The sequence below is a fragment of the Macaca nemestrina genome, chromosome 2 (genome assembly GCF_043159975.1).
Source record: "Macaca nemestrina isolate mMacNem1 chromosome 2, mMacNem.hap1, whole genome shotgun sequence".
In the NCBI taxonomy this organism is placed as follows: Eukaryota; Metazoa; Chordata; class Mammalia; order Primates; family Cercopithecidae; genus Macaca; species Macaca nemestrina.
The window spans coordinates 44,057,543-44,074,000 of NC_092126.1; the positions used below are offsets into that span (position 1 = coordinate 44,057,543).

A 16,458-nucleotide genomic window follows, 5' to 3' on the forward strand; every position below is an offset into this window, starting at 1 on the left:
TACCTATTAATCACTACTATAGTTTGGAGTTACAGTAGCCAACTTAACATATTTGTACAATTGATTGTTGAGCCGGGCATTGATTAGATGAATTAACTTTCAACAAAGTTTATTTGAACTTCAGTCAGTGGTAGATATTTAAGAAGTACAGATTATGATAACTGCTTTTATAGGAAGTGATGCTTGGTGCATTTTTTCATATTACACAGAGCCTACGTTTTTATTTATTCTAGATAAATATCTGATAATGTCAGGTTCATTGGATTCTTCAGACAAAATAACCTCATTGTCTCTCTCTTAAAAGGGAGAGGGAAGTAGAATATGTGTAGATTTAGATTTATTTAATATTGTTTTCTCAAAACTGACCTTATGTGAATGAAACAGAAATATGTTCAGGGACAGTTATTTAGTGTTTTAAATTCTCCCAATTATATATGGAGCATATTTATTATGGAGCATATTTATTAAGTAGAGAATTATTATGATCTATTTCCAGATTTTTTATATTTTAGGTTCTATATTGTGAGCTAGTTGGACTTTTGTTTAAAAAAACAAAAGTCTAAATTATGCAGAAGGGAGATGTCAAAGAAAAAGGAGAGGCTGAAGGACAAGAAGGTTGTGAGTAATGAAAACAGAATTTCTAGACAGTGTCCTGGAGGGAGTAAGAGGGAATGGGGTAAAGAGAGCACAGTAAATGGATGAGCTTTGGATGAGAAGAGGAATAATTAGTCTTTGGAGGAAGAGGAAAACAGATGAATACAGGTTGAGACATAGATTATTTTTCTTAGGGACCTGGCTTATTTGTAAGGACTAACCCATTTTAGGCAATTCATTAAATTAATCATTTAAAAGGTTAGATTCCTCGATTCTGACTTGAGATGGACATAAATTTGTTTATTCTGTTCAGTGGTAACTTTATTTTTTAAAAAAATCTTTCAGTGACAGATTTAATAAGTATCTTACTGGTACTATTCCATTGGTTTTCTTATTTTAATTTTATAAATAATTTGTTTACTGAGTTTTTTTATAGGTGCGGCTTAGGTTTCTAATAGACTTCTCAAAAATATATTGGTTTGAATGGGCTTTAAAGTTGATAAGCAGAAAGATGCTTGAGTTTATCTAGTCCAAACCTTCATCAGAAAAGCTGTGATTGAGTGATGTGTCTGAAGTCATACAGCCACTTAGTAGCAGAGTAAGACAGGAATATTGGTTTTATGGTTCTTGGGGTAATGCTGTTTCCCTTATGCTAACTGATGCATAAGGGAACTGGTGTACTGATTTCAGCGCCCATACTTGTGTATGTCCTTTGAGCTAGAGTATCAAAGAACTTCAAAACTTCAAAACTAGACTTTTTGGGTTATTTAATATTCCTTCAACAAATATTTCTCAGCTGTCTACTGTATGACAGTCACTGTTTAAGATCTTGAAGATCAACAAGTTCTCGGGCCTCAAGAATGAGGGAACCAAACAATAAACACTGAAGTAAAAAGGAACAGAAATTTAGATAATTATCAGTGCTATCAAAGAAACAAAATGGAGAGATGGAATATGGTAGCAGAACTATGTGCTTTAGATAGAATAGTCAAGGAAGATTTCTCAGAGTTAGTAATATTTGAGCTGAGACTGAATGATAAGGCACTAGCCATTGAAGATCTCTAGGAGTGTGGTGTTCCAGACAAAAGCCCTAAACTTGAACATGATGTGGCATAGTTGATGAATGAAAAAAAAGTAAACACTGACCGGGGTTGGGGGAAGGGAAGGAGAAGAGATCAGAGAGACCATTGAGTAGGGCTTTGTAGACTGGGGTATAGAATGATAATTTTATTCTAAGTGAAATGGTGTGGTATTGGAGGAGGGGAGTGAGTGAGTAACCTAAAGAATATGTTTCAAGTATCACACTGCTTGATGGAGAATGGACTGTAGGAGGGCCAAAAGTGGAAGCAGGGGCACTAGTTAGGCAACTCTCATGTTTGCCCAAATAAAAGATTATGGTGGCTTGGGCTTGGTGATTCTAGTCAAGGCAAAGAGAACTGGTTGGATTTGGGATTTATTTTGGAGGTCTGCTGGTTTTGCTAAGGGACTGGGTATGGGAGTTTGGGGAAGTAGTAGGAGGATGGTGAGCGTAAGAGAGGAAAATGGTAAACTGGGGAAAGGGCATGTTTTAGGGAAGGAAATCTGATGGTTTTTCTGGGACTTGTTAAATTTGAAATGCCTACTGGATATCCAAGGAGACACTTGAATAGTCACATCTAGTGTTTGTTGAGGAGAGGTTAGACTTGGTGTTGCAGATCTGGGAGGCGTCAGCATTACCACCATATACTACAGAGTTGGCAAAGAGAAGGAAGAGAAGGTGGTCTGGAATTGAGGCATTGCATGTTTAGAGGTAGGTAGGGGGAGAAGTCAGCAGAGCGCCAGTGATGTAGGAGAAAAGTCAGAAATACTGTGTTGTGGAAGCCAAGAGAAGAGAGCATTTTAAGGAGGGATATTAATGTTCATTTGTGTTAAATCATGCTACGTGGCCGGATATGATGAAAACAGGGAAGTGACCATTGATTTGGCAATGTGGAAGGCATTAGTGTCCTCAGCTAGATTAGTTTTAGTGTCATGGTGGGTTCAGAAGTTAATTGGAGAGGGTTGAAGAATAAATGGAAGGTAAGAATGAAGAGACAATGACTAGAGATGATGCTTTTAAGAAGTTTTTTTTCTTTTCTTTTTGTGTGCTTTTTTTTAAGTTGAGAAATTCCCATCATTGTTTATATGCTGATGGGAATGATCCACTAGAGAGGAAAATTAATGGTGATTCAGGAAAGAAAGATTAATTGTGGAGTAAAGTCCTTGAGGTAGCACTGGTGGGATGGGATAGAGAGCACAAGTAGAGGGATTGCCCTTTCATAGGAGTGGGGATGCAATTACATAATATAAAAAGGAATCTCAAGTCACTTTATACACAGCCCCTCCCTTCACTCTTACCAGTCTCCTTTAGACCAACTTGATCTTTCTCTAATCACTAGTGGTTTTTTTTTCTGTGCCACATTAATATGTTGTTTCAGATTGAAGTCATCCTATATAAGGCTTAGTATGAAGCAGTTCATGATATTTAATAACAATTTCAAATTTTGTGCCAACAGGTGAAGCAAAAAATTTATTGCCATATCTTGGACCCCACAAAATGAGAGATTGTTTCTGTACCATTAATTTGGACCAGGAAGAAGTTTATCGTACCCAAGTTGTGGAAAAATCTTTAAGGTTGGTAGAAAAATTGGTAAATTATGATTTTTACTATATAGATTGGTCAATATTATGCCTTTTCCAGATTATAATAATCAGGAAGACAAGATAGAAACAGTGCTTGCTTTCATGTAGCTTTTCATTGTCTCAAAATGTTGTCTTCCTCTTAATTGTTCCTAATTTTGTCTTTGTTTTCTGAAGAAAAGTTTTTTTCATGTGACAGGCTAGATATTGCCTATTCGTTTGAACTTTCCTCAAAGTACATGTTTATTTTATTTATCTAAAGAATAAGTTACTTAAAGTTCATACAGGTTGCTTAATTTATTAGTGCATTATCGGGGAATGAATTCTCAGATAGATGTCTAATCTTTGAAAGTGTAATTGCCCTTTGAGAGTATCATATTAAATTCTAATTCATAAAATTGGAATATACCATGTCTGCACTGTAGTAATGTGAACATAATTCTGGTGCAGAGCTGTGCTGAGAATCTTGTTCAGAGACAAAAGTCAAAATAAGGAGGCGGGTGCGGTGGCTCACACCTGTAATCCTAGCACTTTGGGAGATAGAGGCGAGCAGATCACTTGAGGTCAGGAGTTCGAAACCAGCCTGCGCAACATGGTGAAATCCTGTCTCTACGAAAAATACAAAAATTAGTTGGGTGTGGTGCTGGATGCCTGTAATCCCAGCTACTTGGGAGGCTGAGGCAGTAGAATCGCTTGAACCCAGGGGGCGGAGGTTGCGGTGAGCCAAGATTATGCCATTGGACTCTAGCCTGGGCAACAAGAGTGAAACTCCGTCTCAGGAAAAAAAAAAAAAGAAAAAAACAAGGTGTGGGGTATTATTGGAATGAGCACGTGATAGATGAAATATTGAATGCCATGCCTTATCTGAATCATATTTTGGTCAGTTGTATTTTAGGGATCTGTTTTTGATGCCTTTTTAAAAACATCTTTCTTTTACATTTGCCTTTGAAGATTCCTTTTATGTCTTTATTTCATTTTTTATAATTTTAAATGTCGAGTTCTTCTTAGAAAAGCTATTGTATAAAACTGAAAATACTTCAGTAGCCCAAAAACATTTCAAGTAGTAAACTTGAAATCTTTAGTCTTAATTCTCATATTATTATTTGGCTTTAGAATGTACTTTAAACATAATATTTGAATGTGGATGTAATATATAAAGGAAATTCTGCATTTATAATTGTTTATAAAATAATGCAAAGAGATAAATACCTACACTTGTCTTTCATATCATGTGTTTGACTAATAGTTCTTTTTGCATTGATTTCTATGTTGAAATTAATTAGAAGGCTCTAGTTACTTTGTGAGACCACCTTTTAAAAGTTTATTTTGGTTACATTTGAAGGGAAAAATACAGTGACAAAAGTTCACCAGGCATTTTAACAACTAAAAGACTGAACCAACTGTTTTCTAGACAAGATCAGATATGACTTCTGTAGGAGTGTTTTACTTTATGTTTCAGTTTCTCATTTAGTTATGACATCATAAAGACACTGCATTTCATAGTGATATTTTTAGAGAATCTTTGTGTTCTTTAAACTTTCTCAGGAAAGAGGTGCACTTGACAAAAGAAACTATCATTTCAGAGATTCACATCTTCATAGAAGAATCATAGAGGAATAAATATATCAAAATGACCTTCTTAAAATGAACTTATAAAAATAAGCTTTGCAACATGAGAATGGGCAAAGTTTCCTTACTTTGAATGCAAGAAACACTACTAATTATAAAAGATGAAAATTGGTAAATTAGATTTTATCAAACTCAGAGGCTCCTTTTCTTTAAGACACTGTCAAGAAAATTAAATGGCAAGCCACACCTGGGAGAAAGTAGTCTGACAAAAGACTTGTATCCAGAATTTATTTAAAAACAAAAATCCTAATAACTCAAAAGAAGACAGATGGCCATTTAAAATATGGGGAGAATACTTTAACAGATATTTCAGAAAAGATATGGCCAAGAGCACATGAAAACGTATTGAACATTGTTAGTCATCAGGAAATCAATTTAAAACCATTTTTGTCACTATAGATTCTACAACAGAATCTGCAGTGATAGAAATCATATCGCTGGTTGCCTGTAAGAATATGGTGGGAGTGATTACAGAGTCACAAGGGAACTTTCTGGGGAGATAAAAATGTTTTATATCTTGCTTATAAAGATAGGGATTACATAGGTGTATACATTTATCATGTTATATTCACTAGAATAGCTAAAGTTAAGGACTGTCAGTACCGAGATATGGAACAACTGGAGCATTGCTGTTAGGAGTGTAAAACAGTACAACCACTTTGAAAGCAGTTTGACGGTTTCTTGTAAATTACACATTCACCTACTTTTTAACTCAGCAGTTGCACTCTCAGTAATCAAAAGCATGTGTCTAGAAAAAGCTTTCTATAAGAATGTTCATAGCAGCTCTACTTTTGATAGGTCAAACTGGAAACAATTTAAATAACATCACTAGGAGAATGGATTTGGAATGCAATGGAATACTATGCAGCAGTTAAAACAGTTGAACTACTATATAAACAACAACATTGAAAAATTCTCACAGACGTTAAGCTGAATGAACAAAGCTCAACATGACATACTATATGATTCTATTTATGTGAGATTTTAGGATAGATCTATAGTGATAGAAAACACATCACAGGTTGGGGCAGGTATGGTGGGGTAACTGAAGGAGGGGCATAAGAGAACTCTCTGGGGAGATAGCAGTGTCCTGTATTTTGATTGGGGTGGAAGCTACACAGTTGTATAAATTTATCAGAAGTCATCAACCTCTATACTTTAAATTGGATTTTTATTGTGTGTAACTTATACCTCAATAAAATTGATTTAAAAATAGCTTGTTTTAATTTTTTAAAAATATTTTTAAAGTTGATTTTAAAATAGCATATTTTAATTTTTTTTAAATAGCTTATTTTAATTTAAAAAAATATTTTGAAGTAACCTTTCATGTAACATTAGCTGTTTAAGGTTTTATGTATTGTAAATAATACAGCTTTACACATTTCTAAGACAAGGATGGTATGAATGACACTATCCTCAGCTCTCAAATGGTCCACCTTAGGTGAGCATGACCCCAGGCAGTTACTGTATCTTCTATCCACAGGACTGCTGAAAAGCTATTTGTTCAGAACTCATACTGGCAATTTAGATCCCCTCAGTGTTCAGCTTGGTTTATATAGAACTTAGTTGAAATTTAGCATTGATAATTATTTTGGGGCTTTTCAAGTTCTTTTCAATGGCATTTTAGTCCATCATTTCATTAACTTATTGAAAGTGGTATTATTTGGCTAGGAGCAGTGGCCCATGCCTGTAATCCCAGTACTTTGGGAGGCTGAGTACTTTGGGATCATGAGGTCAAGAGATCGAGATCATCCTGGCCAACATGGTGAAACCCCGTCTCTACTAAAAATACAAAAATTAGCTGGGCGTGGTGGCATGCGCCTGTAGTCCCAGTTACTCAGGAGGCTGAGGCAGGAGAATCACTTGAACCTTGGGGCTGGAGGTTGCAGTGAGCTGAAATCGCACCACTGGACTCCAGCCAGGTGACAGAGCAAGACTCTGTCTCAAAAAAAAAAAAAAAAAGTGATATTATTTGAGTATTTATACTATTATTATTGAAGGTGATATTAATTATTATTTAATTGTTTTATATTATTTGAAGTAATGAGCTTTCCTTTTCTTTCTAGCCCATTTTTCAGTGAAGAATTTTACTTTGAGATTCCAAGAACTTTCCAGTATTTGTCTTTCTATGTTTATGATAAGAATGTTTTACAAAGAGATCTTCGTATAGGTATGTACTATTCATAATTGTCTTTAATCACAATGTTAATGTTTATATTCATTTGTTCTCTTAGTATAGTGTTGAAAACTGCAGAATAATATATGCTGAACATCTGTAATCTTTTTCTCTAGACTACATGTTCATTTGTGAAATTTCATTTTTAATTTGTATGTTCAGCTTATATGACACTTTCTCAGGGAGGCCTTTGCAGCTCCCCTAGTCACTATATCATATGTTTTTATAATACCTGATTGTTCCCTTTCCATGGTACTCATTATGCTTATTCATTAGTTGGCTGTTTCATATCTAGGTTCTCTAGTTAAATGTGATATTTAAAAGGGCAGGGATTCTTTTTTTTTTTTTGAGACAGAATCTTGCTCTCTCTCCCAGGCTGGACTGCAGTGGTGCGATCTCGGCTCACTGCAACCTCTACTTCCCGGGTTCACGTGATTCTCCTGTCTCAGCCTCCTGAGTAGCTGGGATTACAGGCATGTGCCACCATGCCTAGCTAATTTTTGTATTTTTAGTAGAAATGGGGTTTCACCATGTTGGCTAGGCTGGTCTTAAACTCCTGGCCTCAGGTGATCCACCTGCCTCAGCATCCCAGAGTGTCAGGATTACAGGCATGAGCTACCGAACCAGGCTGGGCAGGGACTCTTTCTTACAGAGTACCTTACATTTAGTAATGTTGGATAGGTATTTGTTTAGTGGTTCAAATAATGTTTTTATAGAAAGATTGCAGTTTTCATCCTTCAAAGAACATCTGTTTTGGGGGTTTTCCTAATAGAAGTAATAATTCACTTTAATCTATTTATACATTTTCTTCCTGTCTGTATTAGTGACTATATTAGTCCATTCTCACACTGCCATAAAGACATACCTGAGACTGGGTAATTTATAAAGAATATAGGTTTAATTGGCTCACAGTTTTTCAGGCTGTAATGGCTTCTGCTTCTGGAAGGCCTCAGGAAACTTACAGGAGTGGAAGGCAAAGGGGAAGCAAGCACATCTTCACCTGGCTGGCAGGAGAGAGGAGAGTTGGGAAGCGCTACACACTTTTACAATAACCAGATCTCGTGAGAACTTACTGTCATGAGAACAGCAAGGGGATGTCTACCCCATGATTCAATCACTTTACGCCAGGCCCCTCCTCCAACAGTGGAGTTACAGTTTGACATGACATTTGAGTGGGGACACAGAGTCAAACCATATCAGTGACCGATAAATATATTTTTTTTTTTTTTTTTTTTTTTTTTTGAGACGTAGTCTCGCTCTGTCACCCAGGCTGGAGTGCAGTGGCACGATCTCAGCTCACTGCAAGCTCCGCCTCCTGAGTTCATGCCATTCTCCTGCCTCAGCCTCCCGAATAGCTGGGACTACAGGAACCCGCCACCACGCCTGGCTAGTTTTTTTTGTGTTTTTAATAGAGACCGGGTTTCACCATGTTAGCCAGGATGGTCTCAATCTCCTGACCTTGTGATCTGCCTGCCTTGGCCTCCCAAAGTGCTGGGATTACAGGCACGAGCCACTGCACCTGGCCAATAAATACAATTTTTAAATAATTGTCAGACTGGAGTGTGATCTGTGGGCATGAGCTAGAACAAAGCTAACTAGCCACATATGTGTCACATTCCTGATCTTTGCACCACTATCTTTGTATTTTAATCATAGGCATAGGTCTAAGTTACATTTATTATTCTCTTTCTTTTTAGTGTCCTAAATTTCATCTCCATTTTCTTTTTTATTTGAAACATGGTCAAGTCTCCTACAGCTTAAAAAATTAAGAATTATTTGGCCAGGTGCTGTGGCTCATGCCTGTAATCCCAACACTTTGGGAGGCCGAGGTGGGCAGATCACAAGGTCAGGAGTTTGAGACCAGCCTGGCCAATGTGGTGAAACCCCATCTCTACTAAAAATACAAAAATTAGCCTGGCGTGGCGACACGCACCTGTAGTCCCAGCTAGTTGGGAGGCTGAGGCAGAAGAATCACTTGAACCCGGGAGGCAGAGGTTGCAGTGAGCTGAGGTTAAATACAGTGTGGTTAGGGAAGTCTGGAAAGCAAATAACACAGTGCCATTCTGATTGTATTAGGGTCATTGCTATAGGGGACCACACAATGGTGTAGATACCAGGAGTTATGGAGGCCATTAATATACCAGTCTACCACAAAGACCAAAATGTATCTATTGAAACCTCCTACTCTAAGTCTTTGAAGTGCTGCCGTTGTCTCTAAATGCTGCTGTTGACTATCTGCCAGAATTTGTTCAGTCCTCTGGTCCTGTTTCATTTTTATATAGGCAGTAACATTTGTCACTGTTTTTGTTTGTTTGTTTGTTTGTTTGAGATGGAGTCTTGCTCTGTCACCCAGGCTGGAGTGCAGTGGTGTGGCATGATCTCATCTTACTGCAACCTCCGCCTCCTGGGTTCAAGCAATTCTCTTGCCTCAGCCTCCCTAGTAGCTGGGACTACAGGTGCACACCGCCACACTCAGCTAATTTTTTGTATTTTAGTAGAGATGGGGTTTCACTGTGTTGCCCAGGCTGGTCTTGAACTCCTGAGCTCAGGCAGTCAGCCCACCTCAGCCTCCCAAAGTGCTGGGATTACAGGCGTGAGCCACTGTGCCCGGCCTGTCACTGTTTTTATCTCCTCTTTTAGCCATTTCCACTAGTGCCCAAGTAGGAACAGGACTATCAGGATTTTGCCAATTGGTGAATTGTATCAGGCTGAAATTTCTAAGAATATATTGTATCTAAAAATGGGTCCCAAGGGTAACACAGTATTTACTGATAGCAAGAAAATGCTACTGAAAAATGATATTAGAAAGCTAAAAATGCTTTTTTTACTTAATGATCAACAAAGGTGGTTTCTGTGCCCACAGTTCCTTCATTTCCTTTCGTGTTTCCTTTCTTTGTCTGATTTTAAGGAACTAATACAGCATCTGGTGTATACTATATGTTTGGTTTTAAGCGCTTTCTGTCCATGAGTTTGTCAGGACAGTGAGGAAATGAAGTACTAACTTTAAATGATTTGTTGGGACGTTTGTTTCTTTTCTTTTTTTTTTTTTTGTTAAGAGACGGGAGTCTCACTGTGTTGCCCAGGCTAGACTTGAACTCCTGGGCTCAAGCAATCCTCCTGTCTCAGCCTCCCAGGTACTTGGAACTACAGGTATGCACCACTGCATCCAGCCGTGTTTGATTTTTTTTGAAGTTGGTAATTTCATAGCTGGTGAAATAATGGATTAACTTTGTTTAAAATAGTAATCAACAGCTGGCCACAGTGACTCATGTCTATAATCCCAGCACTTTGGGAGGCCAAGGCCGTTGGACTGCTTAAGCTCAAAAGTTCAAGACCAGCTTGGGCAACATGGTAAAAACCTATCTCTACAAAAACTATAAATATTAGCCATCTGGGACCAACTATAAAAATTACTTCCAGCTACTTGGGAGGCTGAAGTGGGAGGATCACCTGAGCCCAGGAGGTTGAGGCTGCAGTGAGCTGTAATTATGCCACTACACTCCATCCTGGGCAGCAAAGCAAGACCCTGTCTCAAAAAAAACAATATATTAAAAAAACATAAATAAAAGAAAATAGTAAACATTAAACATACATCTTTGGGACTATTAGAGGCACAAAAAAGATTTTTAAGATCGTTAAAAGTCATTCTAATGCAGAGGAGCCACATCAGATGTAGAGTTTGAGTAATTCACCCAAGATTGCACAGCTGATAAGCAACAGAATTGACACTAGGTTATGGAATTAGTGTTTGTGTTGGAAGGAACACAAACAGGCATACTTTGGTTTCGAAATCTGACTTCAGCACCTGTTAACGGCAAGTTTAAAAATATTGTTCAGCTTTCCTCATCTGTAAGATGGTGATTATACCCTCTACCTCCAAGATTGTTAGTGAAATTAAACAAGAAAATATATAAGAATATCTCCTACCTGGTAGAGATTCAGTAAATGCTGGCTTTTCTTTCAGTTCAGTGCTCTTTCCTTTGTATCGGGCTGTCTACCTTTTACTGTTAATACCTGCCAGTTTAATGATAAAACAACAAATCAGAATCATTAGGCATTTTTTAAAATTCTATTTGTGTTTCAGAAACTTGTTCCTTCCTTCCCCATCCCTTTCTTTTCCCTCTCTCGTACTTCCTTCTCATTTATCCTCCCACCTTTTTTCCTCCTTCATTCTTTGTCTCTCTTTCCCTCTCCCCCTTCCCTGTTTTATTCCCTTGGGCTGATGATATATATTTCTTTTTATATGTTATATTGCCTAATAAAGTGCTGGACATGTTGTAGGTATCCTGCTACCTAATGACTTCAAATATTTTTCTTATTTTCCTGTGCCATTCTTGTATGTCATTTTCTCTGACTTTGCGGGATCACGTACTCTTTCTTCCCTGCTTCTTCAGGCCAACTAGCCTCATGCAACTAGATCTTTACATATTGGAAACTGACATCTTAAAAAGGAACTTAAGAATAAGAGCTGGCAATAAAATTACAGAGTATTCTCAACTCATATATGGCTTATTTATGCAGCTAGTCAGAGAAGGATTTCCCTCTCGTAGGACAAGAAACATTCAACTCTTCAGTGACAGTGAATGTCATGATACTCAAGATGCGGAATAGGAGGAGGAGGCAGCTTGCTTTAGAATATATTACCTGTGTGACTAAGAGAGGATTCTCTTTTGGGAAGGCATCTGTGACAGACGAGAAGTATTTACAGTGATCTGAGAGTAGTGAGTCATAAATAGGACAGGTAAATTTCTACTCTAGTTTTTAGCAGCATTGTTAGTTAAAGTGTGGTTAGGGAAGCCTGGAAATCAACTAACACAGTGCCATTGTGATTGTTGAATGAGGGAATGAATTTGTCAAACCAGTAAACTCCTAAATAAACTTTGTAAAAAACCCTCTTTTTGAGTTTGGGACTTGTTTTAGTGATGTTTGCATGTATTATATGTATGTACATATGTACATCTATATACATATTCATAAGTTGTGTGCAAAACTAAAAGTTATGGAAATTGTAAAGTAGAAATTTCACCAGAAGTCTACTGATTTGTTTCTGGATGGTAAGTAAACTCTCTTAGAATTATGTGCCAGATATTATCTGTGCCTTTTCCTGGGGAGAGGACATAAAAGATACATAGTTACAAAAATTCTTACAGGGAGGGGAATGGTTCTCAAAAGGTAAGAGCTTCAGCTATAGGATGTATAGATGTATTTCTGTATGTACATATGTATTTTTCAGTATCAAACTGTTATGCATTGCCTTAACATTTTATTTACATCTGGTGTGGAATCAGTGGTAATTAGGACTACTTGATAAAATTGTGGTAATCATTTGTGGTGTGCAATATTGAATACTTTATTATAATTTTATATCCTAAGCCATATTTGCCAGGAATTTGATACAATTCATAGATAAAACATATCCAGAGATTTGTATGATTTTGTCTCTTAACCTAAATTCTTCCTGCAGTTTAAGGAATATTTGAGTATTCTAGTTAGTGCCTGAATTTTATATTTGGCTTTTAATCTGTGTATTTAATACTATAAGAATTTCTGTTTTCCCACCATTTTAATCTTAAATTTAGACAAAAGAGAACTAAAATACATTATTTCCCTAGTGTCATTTTCTATGTGATTTGAATGAACTATAAATGCTATATATTCACATAAAGATTTTGATCTTCAGATTACATTTTATCCCAAGTATTCAAAAGAAAGTTGGGAAGATATCTATTTGTTATCAGAACCAATTTATTTTAAAATTTTGTGTTTTCACTTCATGTATTAATAGACATATAAAGATGAATTTACAATAGGCCTCCTTCGATTGTATTTTTTTAATACAGTTACCACTCTTTAATAAAATATAGCTGTGTACTTTAGTATTTTCTTTAAAATTAGATCTATCAGTTGTCTTTATAGTTTTAATTCCAAGACATGAATGAGAAGCTTATCAAAAACTGTAATGTGGTTGCAGTCTAAAAATAACAGTTTTGTTGAGATGTAATTCACATACCATTAAATTAACCCTTTTGAGGTATACATTATATTTGTTTTTCAGTGGTTCAGAAAAAGAATCATTATATATGTTAGAGGGAGAGAAACATTATAAAAGTTAACAGTAGGGGAATATGAGTAGAAAATATGGAAATTTTTGGTGTACATTTCTTGCAACTTTTCTCTGTTTGAAATTATTTCAAAATACATCTTTTTAAATTTTTTCCAGCACTAATGGCTTGGGTGAATTAAAATATTTTTGAAATTAAAAAAAGTGTATGATGTGGTGGGGCCTTAGTATATTCACAGAGTTGTGTAACCATCACCACTATCTAATTCCAGAATAAAATTTTAAGTATAATTTTTGTTTGTTTTCCTGTTCCTTCCTTTTCACTTGATATACAAAAGTTGACATATCTTGATAGAAAAATTTCTTTACAATTTTCTTAAAGATTTCAAATGTTGAACTAAAAGACCAAGGTATGTCATAAGTACAAGGAAATAAAGTAGAATTAGGGCATATAAAATGAAAATTCTTACTTGACAAAAGAAAGTGAACTATTTTTAACTTTATATATCCTTTGTTGAAACTTTTGTGTAGAATCCTGGAATAAATCGTCAGTCTTATGCAAAACTGTGTCTACTTCTTAAAACTTGAATTGAGGAAGGAAATGCTTTGTACCAAGATGGCAAATACTTTATTATAAGAACATTTCTGTTTCTTCCTCTCATACTACTTTGTTCTTTGTACTGTATCTTCCTCTGAGAAGGTTTAAACTCTTTAGAGAACTGGCTTAATTTTTGTATGTGTTGTAGCAACATGATCAGTGTTTGCAATGTTTTGTTAAAAGTAAACTCTTAATAATAAAATTGTTATAATCTCCCGTAATTTTCAAGTCAGTTTTCACTGTTGTTAATGATGTATGATACTGTTTTTTCTTTTCTCTTAATTGGAATTTATAAACTCTTACTAAATGCAGATACATCTGCTCAAAACTTACTAAAACATGTCATTTGTTCATAGGGTCAAAAAATTGGGAAGATTACTTTGCACTACCATTGTACCTTGCTTTTTATAATGAGTGTACTCTGGGTAAAAACATGAATCTGAATAAGTACTAAAAAAATGCAGTTGCATGTAAATACAACTGAGGTTTTATCTAATCCCCTGATTCAAAATGACCCAGACAAAGGCCTGCCAAGGGGCAAGGAGAAATGAGATACTTTTTCATTCTTTAAATTGTAGAAAAAATGCTTTATAAAAATTATTTTTATGTCGATAGGTACAAATTATTTTAAAATATTTTCTATAAAGTATTATATAAAACAGTGCTAATGAGTCTTAGTATTATACAAAGCATGTTTTCTTATATTGTTTTACTTATTTTCTGTAGGAAAAGTAGCCATCAAAAAAGAAGACTTGTGTCATCACAGTGGCAAAGAAACTTGGTTTTCATTACAGCCTGTTGACTCCAATTCAGAGGTTCAGGTAAATATTAAGGCTAATGTAATACAAGAGATTGTCACAGGAAATGAGTAAAAAATGAACTAATTAAACTAGTTCATGTAAATAGAGCATATTATACTTTATTTAAATTCTGGCATCAAATATTATAGACTTTTGGGTAATATAGAACAGGAAGGTAATGGCTTTGTCATATTGTTTCAAGAATAATGCTCATGTATATGCATATGTGTAGAATTGGGGAGATTAGCGCATTTCTTTCTTACCTTCTGTTTGAGTCACAATAGCAAATTATTATTTTGTCTTTGAGGGGAAAAGTTTTAAGGGAAAGTATGTGTTTTATTAACTCTGACTTTGGGGAGAATCCCTGGAAGTCTGATTTTGTCTGTACTGATCAGGATTCTCTGTTTACTCTCTAGTAAACTGGACTTGGGGAAATGTTATTCATTTAAACCCTGCCTGAGCCCACTGTGCACAGCCTTCACTCCCACACCCACCCTTTCCTGTTGTTCACCTCGCTTTTTATTTGAAAGGGTATCATTACTCTTTAATCTTTTTTTTCTTTTTGCCAAAATAAGAGACCTTTTTCAGATTCTGTGGGTAAAGAAGTGTTTAGCCATGTAGCTGAAGTTTCTATTTGTTTTTAGAAAATCTGAGTTGCTCTGTCTTAGAAATTATTATTTCTGTCTGAAAGGTTTTTGTTGTAACCTTATTTATTTATAAAATATGGTAAGGATTGTGAAACCATTTCCCGAGGGCATAATTGCAAGCAGGATTCTTCCTCTCTAAAAGAAGTTATAATTTGCCACTGTGACTCAAACAGAAGTTTAAGACAAGAAAAAAGTGCTACACCCACACCACAGATAATTTGCAAATAAGTGCCTGTGTCTCCATTTCCTCATAATCTCTCAGGCATTCTGATTAATTATTAAATTCTCAAAAACTTAAGTATTTATGCACTAAAACCCCTTCTTAACTGCAAAATATAACATACTTTTCCTGTTTAACCTACTTTGCCATGTTTTAATATTCTTGTCTTTCCGTATGTCTGTAGCTATTATTCAAATCCCAGTTGTACAGTATTGTAAATGATCCATGTGAGAAGCAATGTGAAGAAGTGGAAAGGGTTTAAATTAAAAGGCAGAAAACTTAGGTCCTAGTTTTTATATGTAGTTACTTAAATGACATTGAATTTCATTTCTATAAAGTGGGAATAGAAGTTGCCATATTTGATTTGTATGGTTTTGAGAATTAAGTGAAATATCTGTAAGAATAGTTTAAAAGCTGTTAATGCTATACAGATGTAAAATATTGTCTGTTTACCACCAGTCAATCTGGTGGCTATTTCCCTAATATTCCCTTACCGAAAGGCAGATATGTAAGTTTTAAAGTACCAGTTTTTCTTTTAATAGTTTTAACAAAAGGCGTGATAGGAAAAGGCTTTGAACATTTAAACTGAAATTTTATGAACCACTAAATTTTATAAAACTCGTAAATTTTATGAATTTTATGTAAATTTGCTAAACAGTTTAAGAGTTCCAGCTCTCAAAAGGTAGAAGTCTATATAGAATACTCTATAGAATTCTTGGAGATGGTACTAGAGATTAATACAGGGACACAAGCCTTTATTTGATGGTGCGTGGGTGTATATATGCGTGCATATATATACGCATATATATGTATATATACACGCATTACATACGCATGGGTATGCATGTTTATAGATATACACATATATATGCATATGTGCATGTATATGTACACATTTGAGAGATACATATCTCATCTATGAAACATGAAAATTGTGGAAACGGCAGTTACCTATTAGATATAGTCATTTTAAAATTTTGTGCAAGTTATTTTCATGAGTTATTAAACTTTACAACTCTTTTGTCTTAAATGATATTAATAAGATTTACCCACTATTTAAAATAGATTTTAGAAG

General features: G+C 35.4%; 1 protein-coding gene across 3 annotated transcripts in view; it reads left to right on the plus strand.

The window, feature by feature from the left end:
• LOC105469985 (RAS p21 protein activator 2) overlaps window positions 1-16,458 on the plus strand; it is a 121,841-nt gene that overhangs the window by 21,384 nt on the left and 83,999 nt on the right. For 2 of the 3 annotated variants that reach the window (XM_011721645.3, XM_011721646.2), the window contains exons 2-4: window positions 3,129-3,246; window positions 6,948-7,051; window positions 14,443-14,537. In XM_011721645.3, coding sequence (XP_011719947.1) covers window positions 3,129-3,246; window positions 6,948-7,051; window positions 14,443-14,537 — 317 coding nt within the window. Of the gene's footprint in view, window positions 1-3,128; window positions 3,247-6,947; window positions 7,052-14,442; window positions 14,538-16,458 lie in introns of those variants that run through there. The other variant, XM_071091032.1, reaches the window with a different exon arrangement.